Source organism: Peromyscus leucopus, chromosome 22 (assembly GCF_004664715.2).
Source record: "Peromyscus leucopus breed LL Stock chromosome 22, UCI_PerLeu_2.1, whole genome shotgun sequence".
Classification (NCBI taxonomy): domain Eukaryota; kingdom Metazoa; phylum Chordata; class Mammalia; order Rodentia; family Cricetidae; genus Peromyscus; species Peromyscus leucopus.
Window position 1 is genome coordinate 50,490,962 of NC_051081.1, and position 15,224 is coordinate 50,506,185.

General features: G+C 41.7%; 1 protein-coding gene across 1 annotated transcript in view; it reads left to right on the forward strand.

Annotated features, from left to right (window-relative positions):
• The window catches only part of Acp1 (acid phosphatase 1), a 21,865-nt gene continuing 6,641 nt past the window's right edge, over nt 1–15,224 (forward strand). The window contains exons 1-3 of the mRNA XM_028857460.2: nt 1–162; nt 14,054–14,127; nt 14,365–14,478. Of these exons, the coding sequence (XP_028713293.1) occupies nt 120–162; nt 14,054–14,127; nt 14,365–14,478 (231 nt within the window). The 5' untranslated portion in view covers nt 1–119. The remainder of the gene's footprint in view (nt 163–14,053; nt 14,128–14,364; nt 14,479–15,224) is intronic.

Sequence of the window (15,224 nt, forward strand, 5' to 3'; positions counted from 1 at the left end):
CTCTGGCGGCGTGCAAAACGTGGGGCGCGGACGGCGCAGGGTTTTGCAAGCAGAACGCTTGCGGTACGCATGCGCCGAGTCCTGACGCGATCTCTGGGCGCCAGCGTCCGTCCCGAAAGATGGCAGAGGTTGGGTCCAAGTCAGTGTTGTTCGTGTGTCTCGGTAAGAGCGCGCCGACTTGAACAGTTTTTCTCTTTGGGACCCTGAAGTGCTGCTGCTTGGGTTAAGCTTCTTAACAAGAACACTGGGCGGAGGGAAGCAGAGGCAGGAGGCCTTGGCTGGGCCCGCGCCGAAGCACACACTCATTTATTTGCTTGGCTTTTTCATACCCATCCCCCATCTTCCGGTGCTCCTCTGAACCTAAGATCGCTACAGTTTTGCCCCAGATTATGCCTCTGCTCTCCTTCCTGCCCTTTCCAAGCCCATGCCACCCTCCCAACTGCCCTTCCTCCATAAGTCTTTGTCCTATCCTGTCTCTCCCAAGCCTGTGGCCCTTCTCACTTGCTCCTCCTCCCCCAAGTCTGTGTCTCCCATCACCTGCTGTGTAAGTTACTTTCCTTATCCCTGTGATGAGAGATCTCACCAGAACAATCTAAGGACAGATTTGTTTTGCCTCTGTTTTAGAGGTTTCAAGCCTTTCTTGAATGATTGTTGACTCTGGTCTTCAGGCGGGCAAAGCATGAGCCAGACTACTCCTCCATGTGGACTGGAAGCACAGAAAGGGAGACATGAGGCAAGACCAACTTTAGCCCCAGGAACGAGCACCCAGTGGTGTACTTTCTTGTGCAAGGCCCCACATTACTTTTCATCACTCTCCAGTAATTTTATTATACTGTGAATCTAATGGATTAAACCATTGACTAGGTCAGAGCCCTTATGATCAAATCCCCTCTGGATACGCCATCACCCACATACCGAGAGTTGTGTTTTTCTAATCAGTCAAGGTAACAAGATCAGTTATCATCCCTGCCCTTCCCTCGTGCCCTTGCCCTTCACCTGACTTGTCTTTCCTCCTCCAAACCCTCCCACCTCCCACCTGCCAACTGGTCCAGGTGGCTTCACGGCTCTAGTGTGACTCCCTAAGCTAGCCCCTTCTACTTGAATGGCTGGAGTTCTTGGTTCCCCTGCATTGTGCCAAGATGAACCAAGGCCGTGGAAAGAACGTTCTGACTGTGTCCTAAGCAGGCTTGCTTGGTGTCATCTTTGGGTCACAGTTGCTGTGGTTCTCAGCAGTGGTCTGTCTCTTCTTTAAGTCTCTCAGAAACCTTGGTTTCCAGTCCCTGGAGCAATCACTCAGTTTTTAAAAAAGTTTTTTAAAAAGATGAATAATCTTTCAAATATCTTCCAACTCAGAATTTTTATTCTCAGAATTTCAACAATGATTTTCCTTTATATAATTTATGATTAATTTTTCTTTCAGAGTTCTTACCTCATTGCCTCCACCCTGAGGGGAAAGGTCTAAATTGCCAACAGTCCAGTTATTGAGATCTTTTGCCCTCTGCATTTCCTACAGAGTAGCACTCCTTGTCTTTAGGACAGAAGTAGGCCAAGACTTTTCCTGTCCACCTCTCTATCTTTCCACTCACCCGTGAAGACTACCTTTAAGAAACTGTTGGTGGCCTGCTCTGAAGGTGGTCCCTGTGCCTTGATGGTGTGGTTTGCTTAGAAAGCCTTATGTGTTATGAAGTCAAAATCAAAGACTCCTGTCTTTTCTTTCCTAGACCATTAGTCACTTCCTTTTACCTTCTATAGAGATATTTTATTCTACAAATTTAATTTTTATTTGACAGCCTGTTGAGTTCCTAGTAAGAGTTATCTTTCTTGTGGGTAATAGCTTATTTTTCCACCTTCAGTACAATATAGTATGTTATATTTGCAAGGTGTCTGTACTAGATAATTTCTCTGAAGAGAAAAGTACAAGTTTGGCCTTATTTCATGTTGATAGTGGACATTACGGTCTTTATTGAAGGCCATGGAAGCAATATATTTGTTAAACATTGGTTTCTTTCAGTACCTATTAGTATCCCATTGCTCTATTTCTGCTTATTATAGTTAACTATCTTGGCATATTGCACGAGTATGACATTTAAAGAGAAGTATTTGATTGCATATATTTGTCTTCAGTATAATTCAGTATTTTGTTTTTAACCACTGGAGATGCATATAGTGGTGAACACCGCAGATGAAGCCTCGGCCTTTCGGAAGCTCGTGTTCTGTCAATATCAGCCAAGTAATGCTAGTGGCTTCATTCAGTTGGTGTGAAGTGGTCAATAAAAGCAGAAACAGAGTGGGAACAGGCCATACCTGAAGGTGACCAGTAAGCAGAGACCTGAAGGTGGGCAGGGGCCATGTCTGTCCTAGCCTAGAAGACAGAGCATGTTATTTCCAGGTGAGAGTTGTCACTAGGGCAGTCATGATACCTGAGTTTGGAGACCAGGCAGCCTTTCTCAACCAAGCTTTCTTTGCCCATGGGTATCAAACATATATCATTCTAAATACAATGGGAGAAATTAGGTCCTTATGTACGGTGTATACTTTAGGTCAGGCATCTACATACTCTGTAAAGAGTTGGAGTGAATCCTTAAACTTTGTGTGGCGAACAGTAGTATAATCATAGATGGCTCATAAGCAATCAAACTTAGTTATGTTCAGTAGAACTTGTTCATAGATACCAGCATTGGGACTTGAGACAATTTTCACATATCACAAGATTTTCTGCATTTGCTTTCTTTTTTTTTTTTTTTTTTTTTTTTTTTTTTTTTTTTTTTTTTTTTTTTTTTTTTTTTTTTTTTGGTTTTTCGAGACAGGGTTTCTCTGCGTAGCTTTGCGCCTTTCCTGGTGCTCACTTGGTAGCCCAGGCTGGCCTCGAACTCACAGAGATCCGCCTGGCTCTGCCTCCCAAGTGCTGGGATTAAAGGCGTGCGCCACCACCGCCCGGCACTGCATTTGCATTTCTTAATGATTTAAAACTAAACAAATTTTGTTAACCCTCTGGACTATATGTGAGTATGGTAGGCCATGAGTTGTCATTTCTGGGCTCCTATGTGGAGTGCAGATCATGGGAGGCTGTGCGAGGACTTGGGTTTACTCTGAGTGAGATAAGCCATGTTCAGAGCAGAAGTGGGGAGGGGTATAGTTTGTTCCATCTGCAGTGTGGAGATTAGGCTGCAAGAGGCCCTGGGAGAAGCAAGGATATCCTTCTTAGTCAGATGTGTGCTAGTCAGGTGGTATGTTGCTAGTCCAGGAAAATTTGAGGGTAGTGCAGATGCATTATACCCAGAGCCCATTTGGAGTACAGTAAAAGCTGTTGTGTTTGAAATGTAAAAGTTTTATTCCTTCAGAACATTTCGTCGGGTGTACATGTACAGAACCATCAGGAGTTTGTCAGTCATAGGGCTATTGGTTAAGAAGGGCATCTTGTTTTATTAAGATTATGAGAGGAACTTTTTGCTCTCTTAAGCTGGTCAAGACTAGACAAAGGTAGGTGTGATCTCAGCTCCAGCCATTGTGGTTGGTAAGAAACCAATGTCATGTTTAAGTTCCAGAACTTGTAAAAGGTAAAATCTGAGGCTGAGGCTCTGTGTTTTTCTTATGGCTAGTGTACTGACTTCTAATGTATATATGTATGTTTTTATTTGTTCATTTTTGATGGGGTCAGAGATCTAACCTAGGATCTTGTATATACTAGGCAATATCTCAACTGTGTATCTTTTAATAATATTAATTTTAATAACAAATTGGGAAGCTAGAGGCTAGTTACTAGCACTGGTTATAGCTAGTTATTAGCTAGTTATTGATCTTGTAGGTTGTGTGACTTGTAGTCTCTGTAAAAATAGTCTCTTTTAATCTACACTTACCTATCTTTAAATACAGCTGTTTGGGCTGAAAGTATGAGTAAATATGCTAAAATGATGAAATGGCCCAGATTTTTGTATTGTAGAAAAACAAAACTTAGCCGGGCGTTGGTGGCGCACGCCTTTAATCCCAGCACTTGGGAGGCAGAGCCAGGCGGATCTCTGTGAGTTCGAGGCCAGCCTGGGCTGCCAAGTGAGCTCCAGGAAAGGTGCAAAACTACACAGAGAAACCCTGTCTTGAAAAACCAAAAAAAAAAAAAAAAAAAAAGAAAAACAAAACTTATTTCACAGTTAGTGATATACATATTTTTATACAGAGGTGGAGACATTTTGCATTTTATCTTTATATGCTGAGATATTACGTATCAATTATTTCTAAAGTTCCAAAATAATGACAGTTGTCCTAATTTGCCCATCATTATTGGCTATAAAAAATATTACCTGGATAGGTGGTGATGTGCATAAAGTCTTTTGGTGGTGAAACTTTATGAGGAAAATCAGTGTTAGGGAGATCTTAGTTGGAGGGACCTAGGTTTTATTCACAAAACCTAAGTTTAAATAAAAGAAAAAAAAAATCTGTACATGGTAATATACTTTTATAATCCCAGGACTGGGTAGGTAGAGTCTTTTGAGTCCCTAAGCCTCTTGGCCAGCAAGCCTGTCCTACTGAGGTTACTCTAAACCAGTAAGAAACCTTGTCTCATGGAGGAGGAGTGGATGGAGGGGGGTAGATGGGAAGTGTGGGGAGGGAAAAGGAGGAGAGGAGAGAGGGGAAACTGTAAAATAAATGAAAAAATGTTAATTAAATTAAAAAAAAAAACCTGTCTCAGAAAACAAAGTGGACAGCTTCTGAGGAACACCACCTGACATTACCCCCATCCTCTGTATGCACCTGCACACCTGCCTGTGCACCCACACACATACAGAGAAAAATCAAAAATTAAAATGTAACAAAAAAAAAAAATCACAACCAGGACTAGCATTATAGAGGACATTCGAAATAAATTTCTGTCTTAGCTTTAATGGTTAATCAGTAAGACTTTTTTATTGCTATTAAAAGCAAAAAAACATAGTATATAAGAAGCCAAATAATTAGTCTTGTAGCTATGGAAGGATGTACAATCATGGCAGGAACTGGTCCAGGGACCAGAGCATCTGTTTCATCACATGTCAAAATGTCTGATTGTATATAAGAAGCCAGGAGATTTTGACCTCTACAGTTTCTTTCTTGCCTGCTTAATTTTGTTCATAATGTTGGGTTTATGTCATACACCCAAATATGTTATTTTGTTTTGCTGTGTACCTGGAACAAAGTCTCTTACATCCTGCTTTCCTGCCTCTTGCCCCCTGTAGCAAAACAGGCTTCCTCTAAGATAGGATGTAGACTCTGTAATTTCTCTAATTTCCTTTAAGAAACCTTAAACCCAGAAATATTATTTCCCATTCTCCCTTAAAGACCTGCACTCTAGAGTTGATCCCACACTAGGAGGAAAGAGTGAGACACAGACAAACATCACCAGGCGCCCACCGGTCTCCCTGCATGTGTTTCATCAGGAAGAGGTGCTTTGTCCAATCACAACTATCCATTCTTATCAGACTTAGTCATAACATTATATATGCTAACTCTTTAACAAACGGGAAGTGGGATAGTTCTTTCAAACTCTTTGGCTCTTCAATCAGAAGCTTTCTGTGTCAAATAAGACTAAATAGATCTGTATATTTTTCTCTTATAAACATGCCTTATTAGAGTTGTCTGGGCTGATTAAAGGGTGGATGAGGAAAGGAGTCATACTTACATACCTAGTTTCCCATTGCCTTTTTCATGTAACCTCACAGAGTATCTCTGTCTTCCATTCTGAGCTCTTCTGAACTTTCCCACCTTGCAGGAAGATATTGTATCTTAAACAGCTTTCTGTCTGCAGGCCTACCATACTACTTGGCTCAAAAGTAGTAGGCATACAAAGTAAGTGTGTTTGGTAAGCTACATTGCCAGAACCTTCAAATTGTTCTCACTAGCCACACCAAGTACAGACTTGGCATGAGATTAGGGCTCCATGTCCCAGATCCCTCAATTCATGCTCCCTGATGGCAGTCCCTGCCTTCTTTGTGTGGACTAGTACAGATGCATCCCTGCATCCTGCAGTTCCTACCTTCAGGGCCTTCCACAATGCCATTTAGACTTTTTATCCTGTGGACATCAGTTCAGTCTTAGGTTCCCTGGCATCTTATTTAGCTTTGTGGAGTCTTTGTTTCTCTAGTCTTGTACTATTGCAGCACTTATTTATCAACATTTATTATTATTTTTTATTATGTTGTATCTTTTCAGTATATGAGCATGCCTCATTGTTGATCTGCTTGCAAAGATAAGGTGTCTTTTGTCATTCTTGGTATAGTAAAGAATTTGGTTCTTGTTCAGATTGGCTCATCCTTGATTTCCTTGTACTTTCTTGGAATGATAGAGCATCTGTTAACACCTGGAAGCCCCATAGTTGTATGTTGTTGGGGGACTCGGGTAAGTCCTGATTCATCATCCCCTCTCATTTAACTAGTAACTCTGAATATCAGTACCATGTGTAGCTTGAGTTTTCCGCCTTGCCCACAGTCAGGACAAATCTGTCACCCGCCAGTCCCACAGCCGCTCAGACCCAACCAAGTAAACACAGAGACTTATAGTGCTTACAAACTGTATGGCCGTGGCAGGCTTCTTGCTAACTGTTCCTTTATCTTAAATTAATCCATTTCTACAAATCTATACCTCGCCACGTGGCTGGTGGCTTATCAGCGTCTTCACAGGCTGCTGGTCATGGCAGCGGCTGCAGTGTCTCTGGTCATGGCGGCGGCTGCAGCATCTCTGGTCATTGCGGTGGCTGCAGCATCTCCTTCTGCCCTCCTGTCCTTTTATTTCTCCTCTCTGCTAGTCCCGCCTATCTTTCCTGCCTAGCCACGGCCGATCAGGTTTTATTTATTAACCAATCAGAACAACTTGACATACAGACCATCCCCCAGCACAGCCAAGTGCAGACCATCTCAAACACCTGCACTCAGGCCCATGGTCCTAATCATCCTCTATACGGACCTGCTGGGTAACGCCACAAGGAACCCAAGAAGGGCTCCCACAGGACATACAGAACATCCCATAGCAACCATGGTTAGCTTCTCAGCTTGGCAGTAGTACTCTTAGCAAAACTCCTAAGGCAACTACCTTAGCAAATATATTTCTTATTACTTCTTATATTCATTCCATCTTATTTCTTATTTAAACTTATATTTCCAACTAGCATCTTACAAGCTTATTACTACATGTCTTAAGACTACCTTAGATACTTCTTGCAAGCTTGTATTCTTAAAGGAACTCTATAGATCTATTTTACAAACTTATATAGGGCTACCATTAGCATATATCTAATTTACCATTAGCATATATCTAATTTAGCAAACACCCAAAGATTTCTTAACACAGAGATCTAACAAGAGAATAATTTCTACAAACTCACATATCTTATTTTCATCTTTTTCTACTTCTTACTCTTAATTATTATCACTATCTCTATTAGAAAGATTCTCTTAACTAGACAGAAAGTATGTACATCATTTCTAAAGTTTGGAGTTTATAGTCAGCTTTGCTATACAATACTGGGATTTAGTGAGTGTTGTTATAGAGTTGTGATACTTGTTGCTAGGGGACTGTAACATTCTCGGGACGAAGCCACACCCCAAAGTTGCTGAGTTCCCTCAGCCTCTCCGAACTGGCAGAGATGCACTGTCAGCGGTAAACGGTTTTTAACTAGAGGCTGTCCCTTCACCCAAATTCATAATAGCTCCCCTGAGTGCTTCAATTCAGACAAACGTTTCTATTGCACCAGTACTCTTGGTTTGCGCTACCGAAAAACTTTTTTTTGTTTCATAACTAAAAATTTATTAAGGAAACAAAACCAGGGTTTCAAATGGGACAGAAAGAAGAAAGATGTTCTCCCCACTTCCCCCCACCCCCAGGCAATGGCCTTCAGCCTGAGGGTGAAATTGCTGTATTTAGCTGCTGTAAAGCTCTTCACCAAATACTGCACAGCTATTAGGTGATATAAAGTATTTTTCTAAAGGAGCTAGTAAAGCCAAAAGCGGCACAGCTCTGAACTCTATTTCCTCATTGTTTGCATTAACCAGTGACAAAACCTCAGAAATACTAATCGAGCCACTTTCATTCTGGTTCCTTTAGAGGAACGTCATTGGAGCTGACTTTTCTTAGTTCCACACTCCTTACCAGATGCTCCGGTAACCACTGAGCTTCATTCTCCTCTTGTGAAAAAACACAAACATGCCCTCGACCCCATATTAAAACAGGATCGGGACCCTTCCATAATCCCGAGCAGGGATCTTTCCATTTCACTTGAGCAAAAGTCACTTGGGTGCCACTGTGCCAAAATCTATCTGTGGCAGACTGTTCATAGACATCCATATTCAAAAAGTTCAGAACAAAAAGAGCATGATTAAATGCATTATGTGGAGATTGAGGGTAAATTTCTTCCTTTTATTTTTTTGAAGTTGTATTTTAAGACAACTATGAGCCCTTTCTACAATACCTTGTCCCTGAGGATTATAAGGAATACCTGTTTTATGTACGATTTCCCAGTGGGTACAAAATTGTTGAAATGCCTTACTGCTATATCCAGAACCATTATCAATTTTAATAATTTTTGGTATACCCATATATGAAAAACACTTCAAGCAGTGCATAATTACATATTTTGTAGCTTCCCCAGGTTGTGCACTAGCCATTAAAAATCCTGAATAAGTGTCAGTGGTCACATGTACATATCTTAATTTGCCAAATTTTGCAATATGCGTAACATCCATTTGCCATAGATGATTAGGAAGAAGACCTTGAGGGTTTAACCCCTAAGTGAGGGATAGGAAAATATTTTGGACATATCCCACATCATTTAACTATTTGACGAGCTGCTTCTTTGGTAAGATTGAATTGTTTTCTTAAGCTTTTGCTATTTTGATGAAGAGCATGTGACTGTTGAGCCATTTGCACTTAGGATAATGCTCAGAGCCATTGCATTACTCTCAGCTAAAGGACCAGGAAGATTGGAGTGAGCTCTAATATGGCCCACAAAGCATGGCAGCTTTCTTTTTGTGAATAGCGACTTGAATTTGTTGAAACATTTTGACTTGATTGTTGTTAGTTCCAACATTTTCACCAAAACTGTTACTATTCAAAGGAGTCAAGAACATAGATGTTCTTTCATGAAATGTATCCTTCATTAGCTTACTTTGAGAAAAAGCGTTTTCAGGATTTGGTATTTTCATTTCATTAGCTTTAACTCCTGATGTTATTAGCAGCTGTGATATTTAGCATTGATTTCTTATAAGGAACTTTCAGGTAAAGCAACTCTTTTGTAAGACCGCTAGACGTTGCAGGAATCTTAAAAGTTCTTATTAATAAAATCAAACCTGAGGCCAGTTATTGGGGTCCATGCTGGTAGATCAGAGAGACAGAACAAGCCACAGCTATCTCACCTCGCCGGATCCTCAGCTGGTCTTGTCTCCTCAGACTGGAGGCCTCTGAGTCCTCATCCGGAATGGGTCTCAGCTGAATTACTGCTCAAAAGCCTGAATGCTTAACCAGCCACATGCTTAACCAGCCAAATGCTTAACCAGCCAAAAGCTTCTAGTTTCTGGTCCTCACGCCTTATATATCTTGCTTTCTACCACCACTCCCTGGGATTAAAGGCTGGCTTTCTGGGATTAAAGGCATGTCACCATGCCTGGCTGTTTCCAATGTGGCCTTGAACTCACAGAGATCTAGAGGGATTTCTATCTCTGGAATGCTAGGATTAAAGGTGTGAGTGCCACCATTTTCTAGCCTTTGTATTTAGTGGCTGTCTGTTCTCTGACCCCAGATAAATTTATTAGAGTACACAATATTTTGGGGAACACAATACCACCACAGCTAGATTCTTTGAAGTTTGTTCCAGTCTGTTAAGCAGTCATTTCTTTTTTGAATGCCTGTTTCCTTGTCTCCTTATTAGATTTGCAAAGGAATTACTCATTGCAGGCTGTTCGTTCAAGGCAAAGAACTTTTTTAATTTCAACATAAGTTTCTTCATATCTAAGACAACATTCAGTGTATAAACTGCTTTCCCTTGTTTTAAGGATTTTAAAGTGGCTTGTTTGCTCTTATAGGTAGCTTTTTGTCATCCCAACTACTGTAAAAATTGCACATCTGCTGGGCGGTGGTGGCGCACGCCTTTAATCCCAGCACTCGGGAGGCAGAGGCAGGCGGATCTCTGTGAGTTCGAGGCCAGCCTGGGCTACCAAGTGAGTTCCAGGAAAAGGCGCAAAGCTACACAGAGAAACCCTGTCTCGAAAAACAAAAAACAAAACAAAACAAAACAAAAAAAAATTGCACATCTATTAGGGTAAATAAGGCATTTTACCAAACCACGAAGCACCTAGTTCCGTATCCTTTAAATTTTTTATTGGAACTGACACTTAAACTCTTAGACGATTTTCCTCCTTATTCTTTTAAAAGCTGTATTTTAAGTTTACCATGAACGTATTTTCGAGCTGACAAAAGTGTTTCTGGTCAATGTCGCCATCTTTAGCGGAAAAACTACCTTTCCCAGAATGCATTTCCTTTATATCAGTCTCTTATTGCAAGCTAGCTTTTGGACTTCATTTCCCATAGTTCTTTTTGGGTCTGAGAGTCAACTGGTTCTCTTTTACCAGACTTGCTTACAGATTCTTGCCTGGGAAGTTTGAACAAAGTTTTTTGCTTTTGCAACGGGAGATTTGAACAAGCATTTTACATTTTCAGCTATGGCACATTGGGAGATTTCTATTCTCTCCTCAGCTGGCTTCAATAGGTGTCTCTCCTTCATTTGACACTGGCCCCCAAATCAGAACTGCACCTGCCTTGTTAGCCGGCATTGAGGCTGGCATTTCTGATAGCAACTTCCCTGGGGGCTTGTGTTTGCCTTAGCCAGTCAGTGAAAAGCAAATATTTACAAAAGAGCTTTTCCATAGCTCCTTCAGAGATTTTCTCCTACTGATTTTATTCTCATTTTGCTTGTTCCTTCCCCCCCAGATGCAGAGCTTCAGATATCTCAGGCTGCTCTGTTCCTCTGCTAGCTGCCTTCGGAGGTAGGGGCTTTTCCCCCCGACAACCTGCCCCAAACTCTTCGCAGCTTTCACAGGTCACAAATTTTCTGGGGAGGAATCTGTCCCCTGTTTCTTCAGAGTCTTTCTCCCAGACAGTTCCCAGTTTGGTCTCAGTTTATCCTCTCTACCCCAGAAACAGTTTCTGGCTCTACAGTGGCGGCTTTCCCTGCTACTGAAGGTAGGGGCTTTTTGTCCGTTTGTTTTTGGGGTCTGTGCGGTTTTGCGTACAGACTGAAAATCTAACAAGGGAGGTTTTTCCCATCTCTAAGCTCACATTAGGACAGGTGCTTTTCCCTCAGGCCTTTCACCTGACCCAGACCCCCAGTGGGTTGTGTTTGCTTGTCTGGGTGCTCAAGGACAGAGCTTATCCCAGAGGCAATCACCCCTCAGGGCTACACTCCCTCATCTCATTGGGAGTCAGTTGAAACAAAACTTTTCTCAAAGAGGTGCTTTCTCTGACAGAAAAGAAAGCTTTACTCCTGGATAGTTCTGTTCTGCCCTGGCTGGGCTCTTTCCCCAGACAGCGTTCTGACTCAGCAGCACGACTGCTTCAGACACAGTTCAGCTTTACTGTTTTCCCAGAAAGGTCCTTACTCTGATAGGAAGCTTTTTCTCAGATTTCTTTTTGCAACTATGGACCTTTCAACCCGGGACTTGTAGGAAAGTGGACAACTGTGCCGTTCCCACTGGCTTTAGCTTTGTTTGTTCATTAGCAATCTTCCCCTGGGTCCTGCACCTTCCTGCCTCAGCTCTATGCTCCAGGAAGTTTACCACTGCAGGAACCCTAGTATCCACAAAATGCATTTCAAACTCGGACTCTGGCCAGTCGCCTGCCTCTGGGTTTTTGGTCAGAAGCGAGGATACAATGCTAACAGTTTGCATTGCTTCAGGGGATCTTTGCATTAGGACGATTAGGAGCACCTTTTCATTCTGAAACGCTCACTCAACCAAAACCCTTGATGCCTCAGCTTGGCTGTAACTGGAAAGTTGGGCTTTTTTGCTTTTCTCAGGTAAAGTTTCCTGCCCTTTTGGGCTCTCTGTATCTCTTCACCCTTACTCTCCCAAGCGTTTCCCTCAGGGTACTCTGACCCACTGTCTTTTACTAGCTTGAAGAGACAAGGCTTAGAAGAGGTTTTTAGGAACTTGTCCCTGCCTCCTGCATTGCAGGGAAGATTTTTAAAGCTTGAAAGAACTTAGAGAGGTTTTGCTGTCATAAGTTTGTTGTTTTCCCTTAGAGCTAATCACAGGTGGTCCCCATACTAATATCTTCAGGTGATTAATTTTTGTCCTTCTGAGAGAGAAAGAAGCTTTAGTTTTTAAGTTTTTTAAGAGAGCTTTTGAAAAAGATGAAAGCTTTTTAGAGAGATTTTCCAAGAAAAGCTTTTTAGTTTAAGAGGAAGATTTTTTTTCCCCCAAGAAAGAAAGATCAACTTTTCCCAAAACTTCTGAACTTTAAACTTTTTGGCTTTTTACACCCCCATTTTTGCCTCAGGGAGAAAACACTTTCTCCTGCTGCTTGGACTTAGCATTTCAGCTGTCCCCAGGTCAAAAGCTTCCATAGGAAACTTTTCCTTCCCCATAAGCTCAAGGAAGAGCTTTTTTACTACCCGTAAAGCCCAAAGAAAGATTTTTTTCCCCCAGTTTGTGTTCATAGCCCCCAAAGTTAGAAAATTGAAGTTTTTCTGTCTAGTTGTCTTTTTTTTTACACGATCTTACATTTCTAATTTTTTTCCTACACTATATTACTACCTATACCTTAAACTTATTTTTCACAGATAGAAATTGAGAAAGGGATAGAAGATAGAAAATTTTGACAGAAGAGAATTGCGCTGCAGCATCAGACATCCTTCTAGTCCGTTTTCCTTTTCTCTCGAGGATAAAACCCCTGCCCCTCGATTTTATACACACACACACACACACCACACACACACACATACATACATATATAAAATATATATTTTTTCCATAACACTGGCATGCCTTTCCACTGGCAGGGCTGACCCACACTTTCACCAAAAACTCTGTAATAAAACTATTATTTTCCTTTATCTTTAGTCCCTATTACTTTGTCTTTAGTCCCTGTTCATTTGTCTTTAGTCCCCCCTTTTCTTTTGTCCCTGTTCATGGTGCCATTCTGTGGGGCGTTTACCCACCAACTCCACAGCTCCCAGAGTTTTCTTGAGTGTGAGCAGCAGGAAATATTAGATAGAAAGATTTATATTGCAGAGATAAACAGGAAATAAAGGATAGCCTTGAGAGGGCCTGGAACCTTTTCCAACGGGCCCTGACGGGCTCTGCCCCAGGGTATTTATAGAGACGCCAAGGGGCTGGAGCAAAAGACCTCCTCCCCCAGCACAGCCAAGTGCAGACCATCTCAGACACCTGCACTCAGGCCCATGATCCTAATCATCCTCTATGCAGACATGCTGGGTAAAGCCATGAGGAACCATTAACCCTAAGAGGCAGGGGGAGCAAAGGCAGTTTGTAGCCAGCTAGATTGGAGCTTCCAACCTAGCTATTGATATCAGAAGTTGGGGACAGGTGAGGCAGTCAGGAGAAACCTCTCCCCGTTTCTCTAGCTGGCTAACTCATGGGACCACAGTCTTCTTGGGATAGGGCTTTGCATGATTACTCAGTAAAGCTTGTGTTGAATTGCCTTGTATTTTAATTTGAAATGTTACTAATCTTTATTATGTTTGGTATACTTAAAAATACATATTCCTGTTCTATTGTACTTATTTTAACTTAAACTAAGCTGATTGCAACCCACTTCACTGATTTCAGAACTTGGTTTTGGTTCATTGCTAGTGAAAGTTGATATGGGTTTTATTTGCTTTCTTGAGCTTTAGTTACCTCAACTGTGAATGTGGTTTGATCAGTGGTTGTGCCAAGGAATTCTGCATCGCTTTCCCAATCTTAAATGCAGTTACTGGGCATCCACTTTGAGAGTGGTCTACCCATTCTGTAAGCCAGGAGTTAATATCTACCTTTCTGCCACAACTAACAACCTGTATGTCTTCTCCCTCTTTTTTAAGGTAACATTTGCCGGTCACCCATTGCAGAAGCAGTTTTCAGAAAATTGGTAACTGATGAAAATGTTTCAGATAATGTGAGTACTGTTCAGTAGTGTAAAGAGTCCAGGCTAAGTACCTATGGGCAGAAAGGTGCCAGAACATTCTTTTTCTCTCCTGCAGTGGAGGATAGACAGTGCGGCTACATCCACCTATGAAGTGGGGAACCCCCCTGACTATCGTGGGCAGAGCTGCATGAGAAAACATGGCATCCCCATGAATCACGTTGCACGGCAGGTACCGTACTGGAACTTGACGTATGTTTTGTGTTACAGTGGGCCATTGACAGCAGCGCTGTGTCCGACTGGAACGTGGGCCGGCCCCCAGACCCAAGAGCTGTCAGCTGCCTAAGAAATCATGGCATTAGCACAGCCCATAAGGCAAGACAGGTAGAAAAGATCTTGTTTAATTTCTACTACGTAGAATCCCGTAATTTGAAAGACTGACCACCCTATGTGTTACTGGATGTATTTGGTTGGGGTGAACTAACTTGATACCTGCGTAGTTCTAAAGGTTTAGATGACCTTGGATAATTTGTTAAAGTACAAATAAAAGGCATAAAATACAGTGAGACAGTCTTGACTCTGAGGCTTTGAAAAGCAAAGACAGAAGCTCCTTCCAGAGCGATTTTAATTATTAGCTTTAGAAGTAGGATTTCCATGGAATCTTTTTTGTTTTTTCTTTTCCTTTTGTTTTTAAGAAAAAGTTCTCAACCATCGTTTTTGTTTTTTTAGTTTGAAAACACTAGTAAAGAATATTCAGTAGGTCGATATCACATTTTTTTGCTTATGTTTACAGGTTCTTTCTCTTTACTGATTTTCACCCTTTGTGTAAATAACTATTCTAGTACAGTTCTTAAAGTTTTATTTCCCTAGTCTGTCAACCTAGGTTTACTAGATGGCCTGTTGTTAGGATGCTAGTTCTTTTTTGACTCAGTAGTAATGTCTTGGGCTGTGAGCTTAGTGTGGTCAGCTGTGGAGAACAGCCCTTGTTGAAGTGTTCCTTCCATCAGCTTGTCCATGAACTGGATATGACACTGAGGTTACATGGATGCTTTCTCCCTTTCATGGAGCGGTCACCCTCAAAATTCCCTTCTGCTTCTTAACCTGATATGAGTAGGGTCATTTGCATTTTC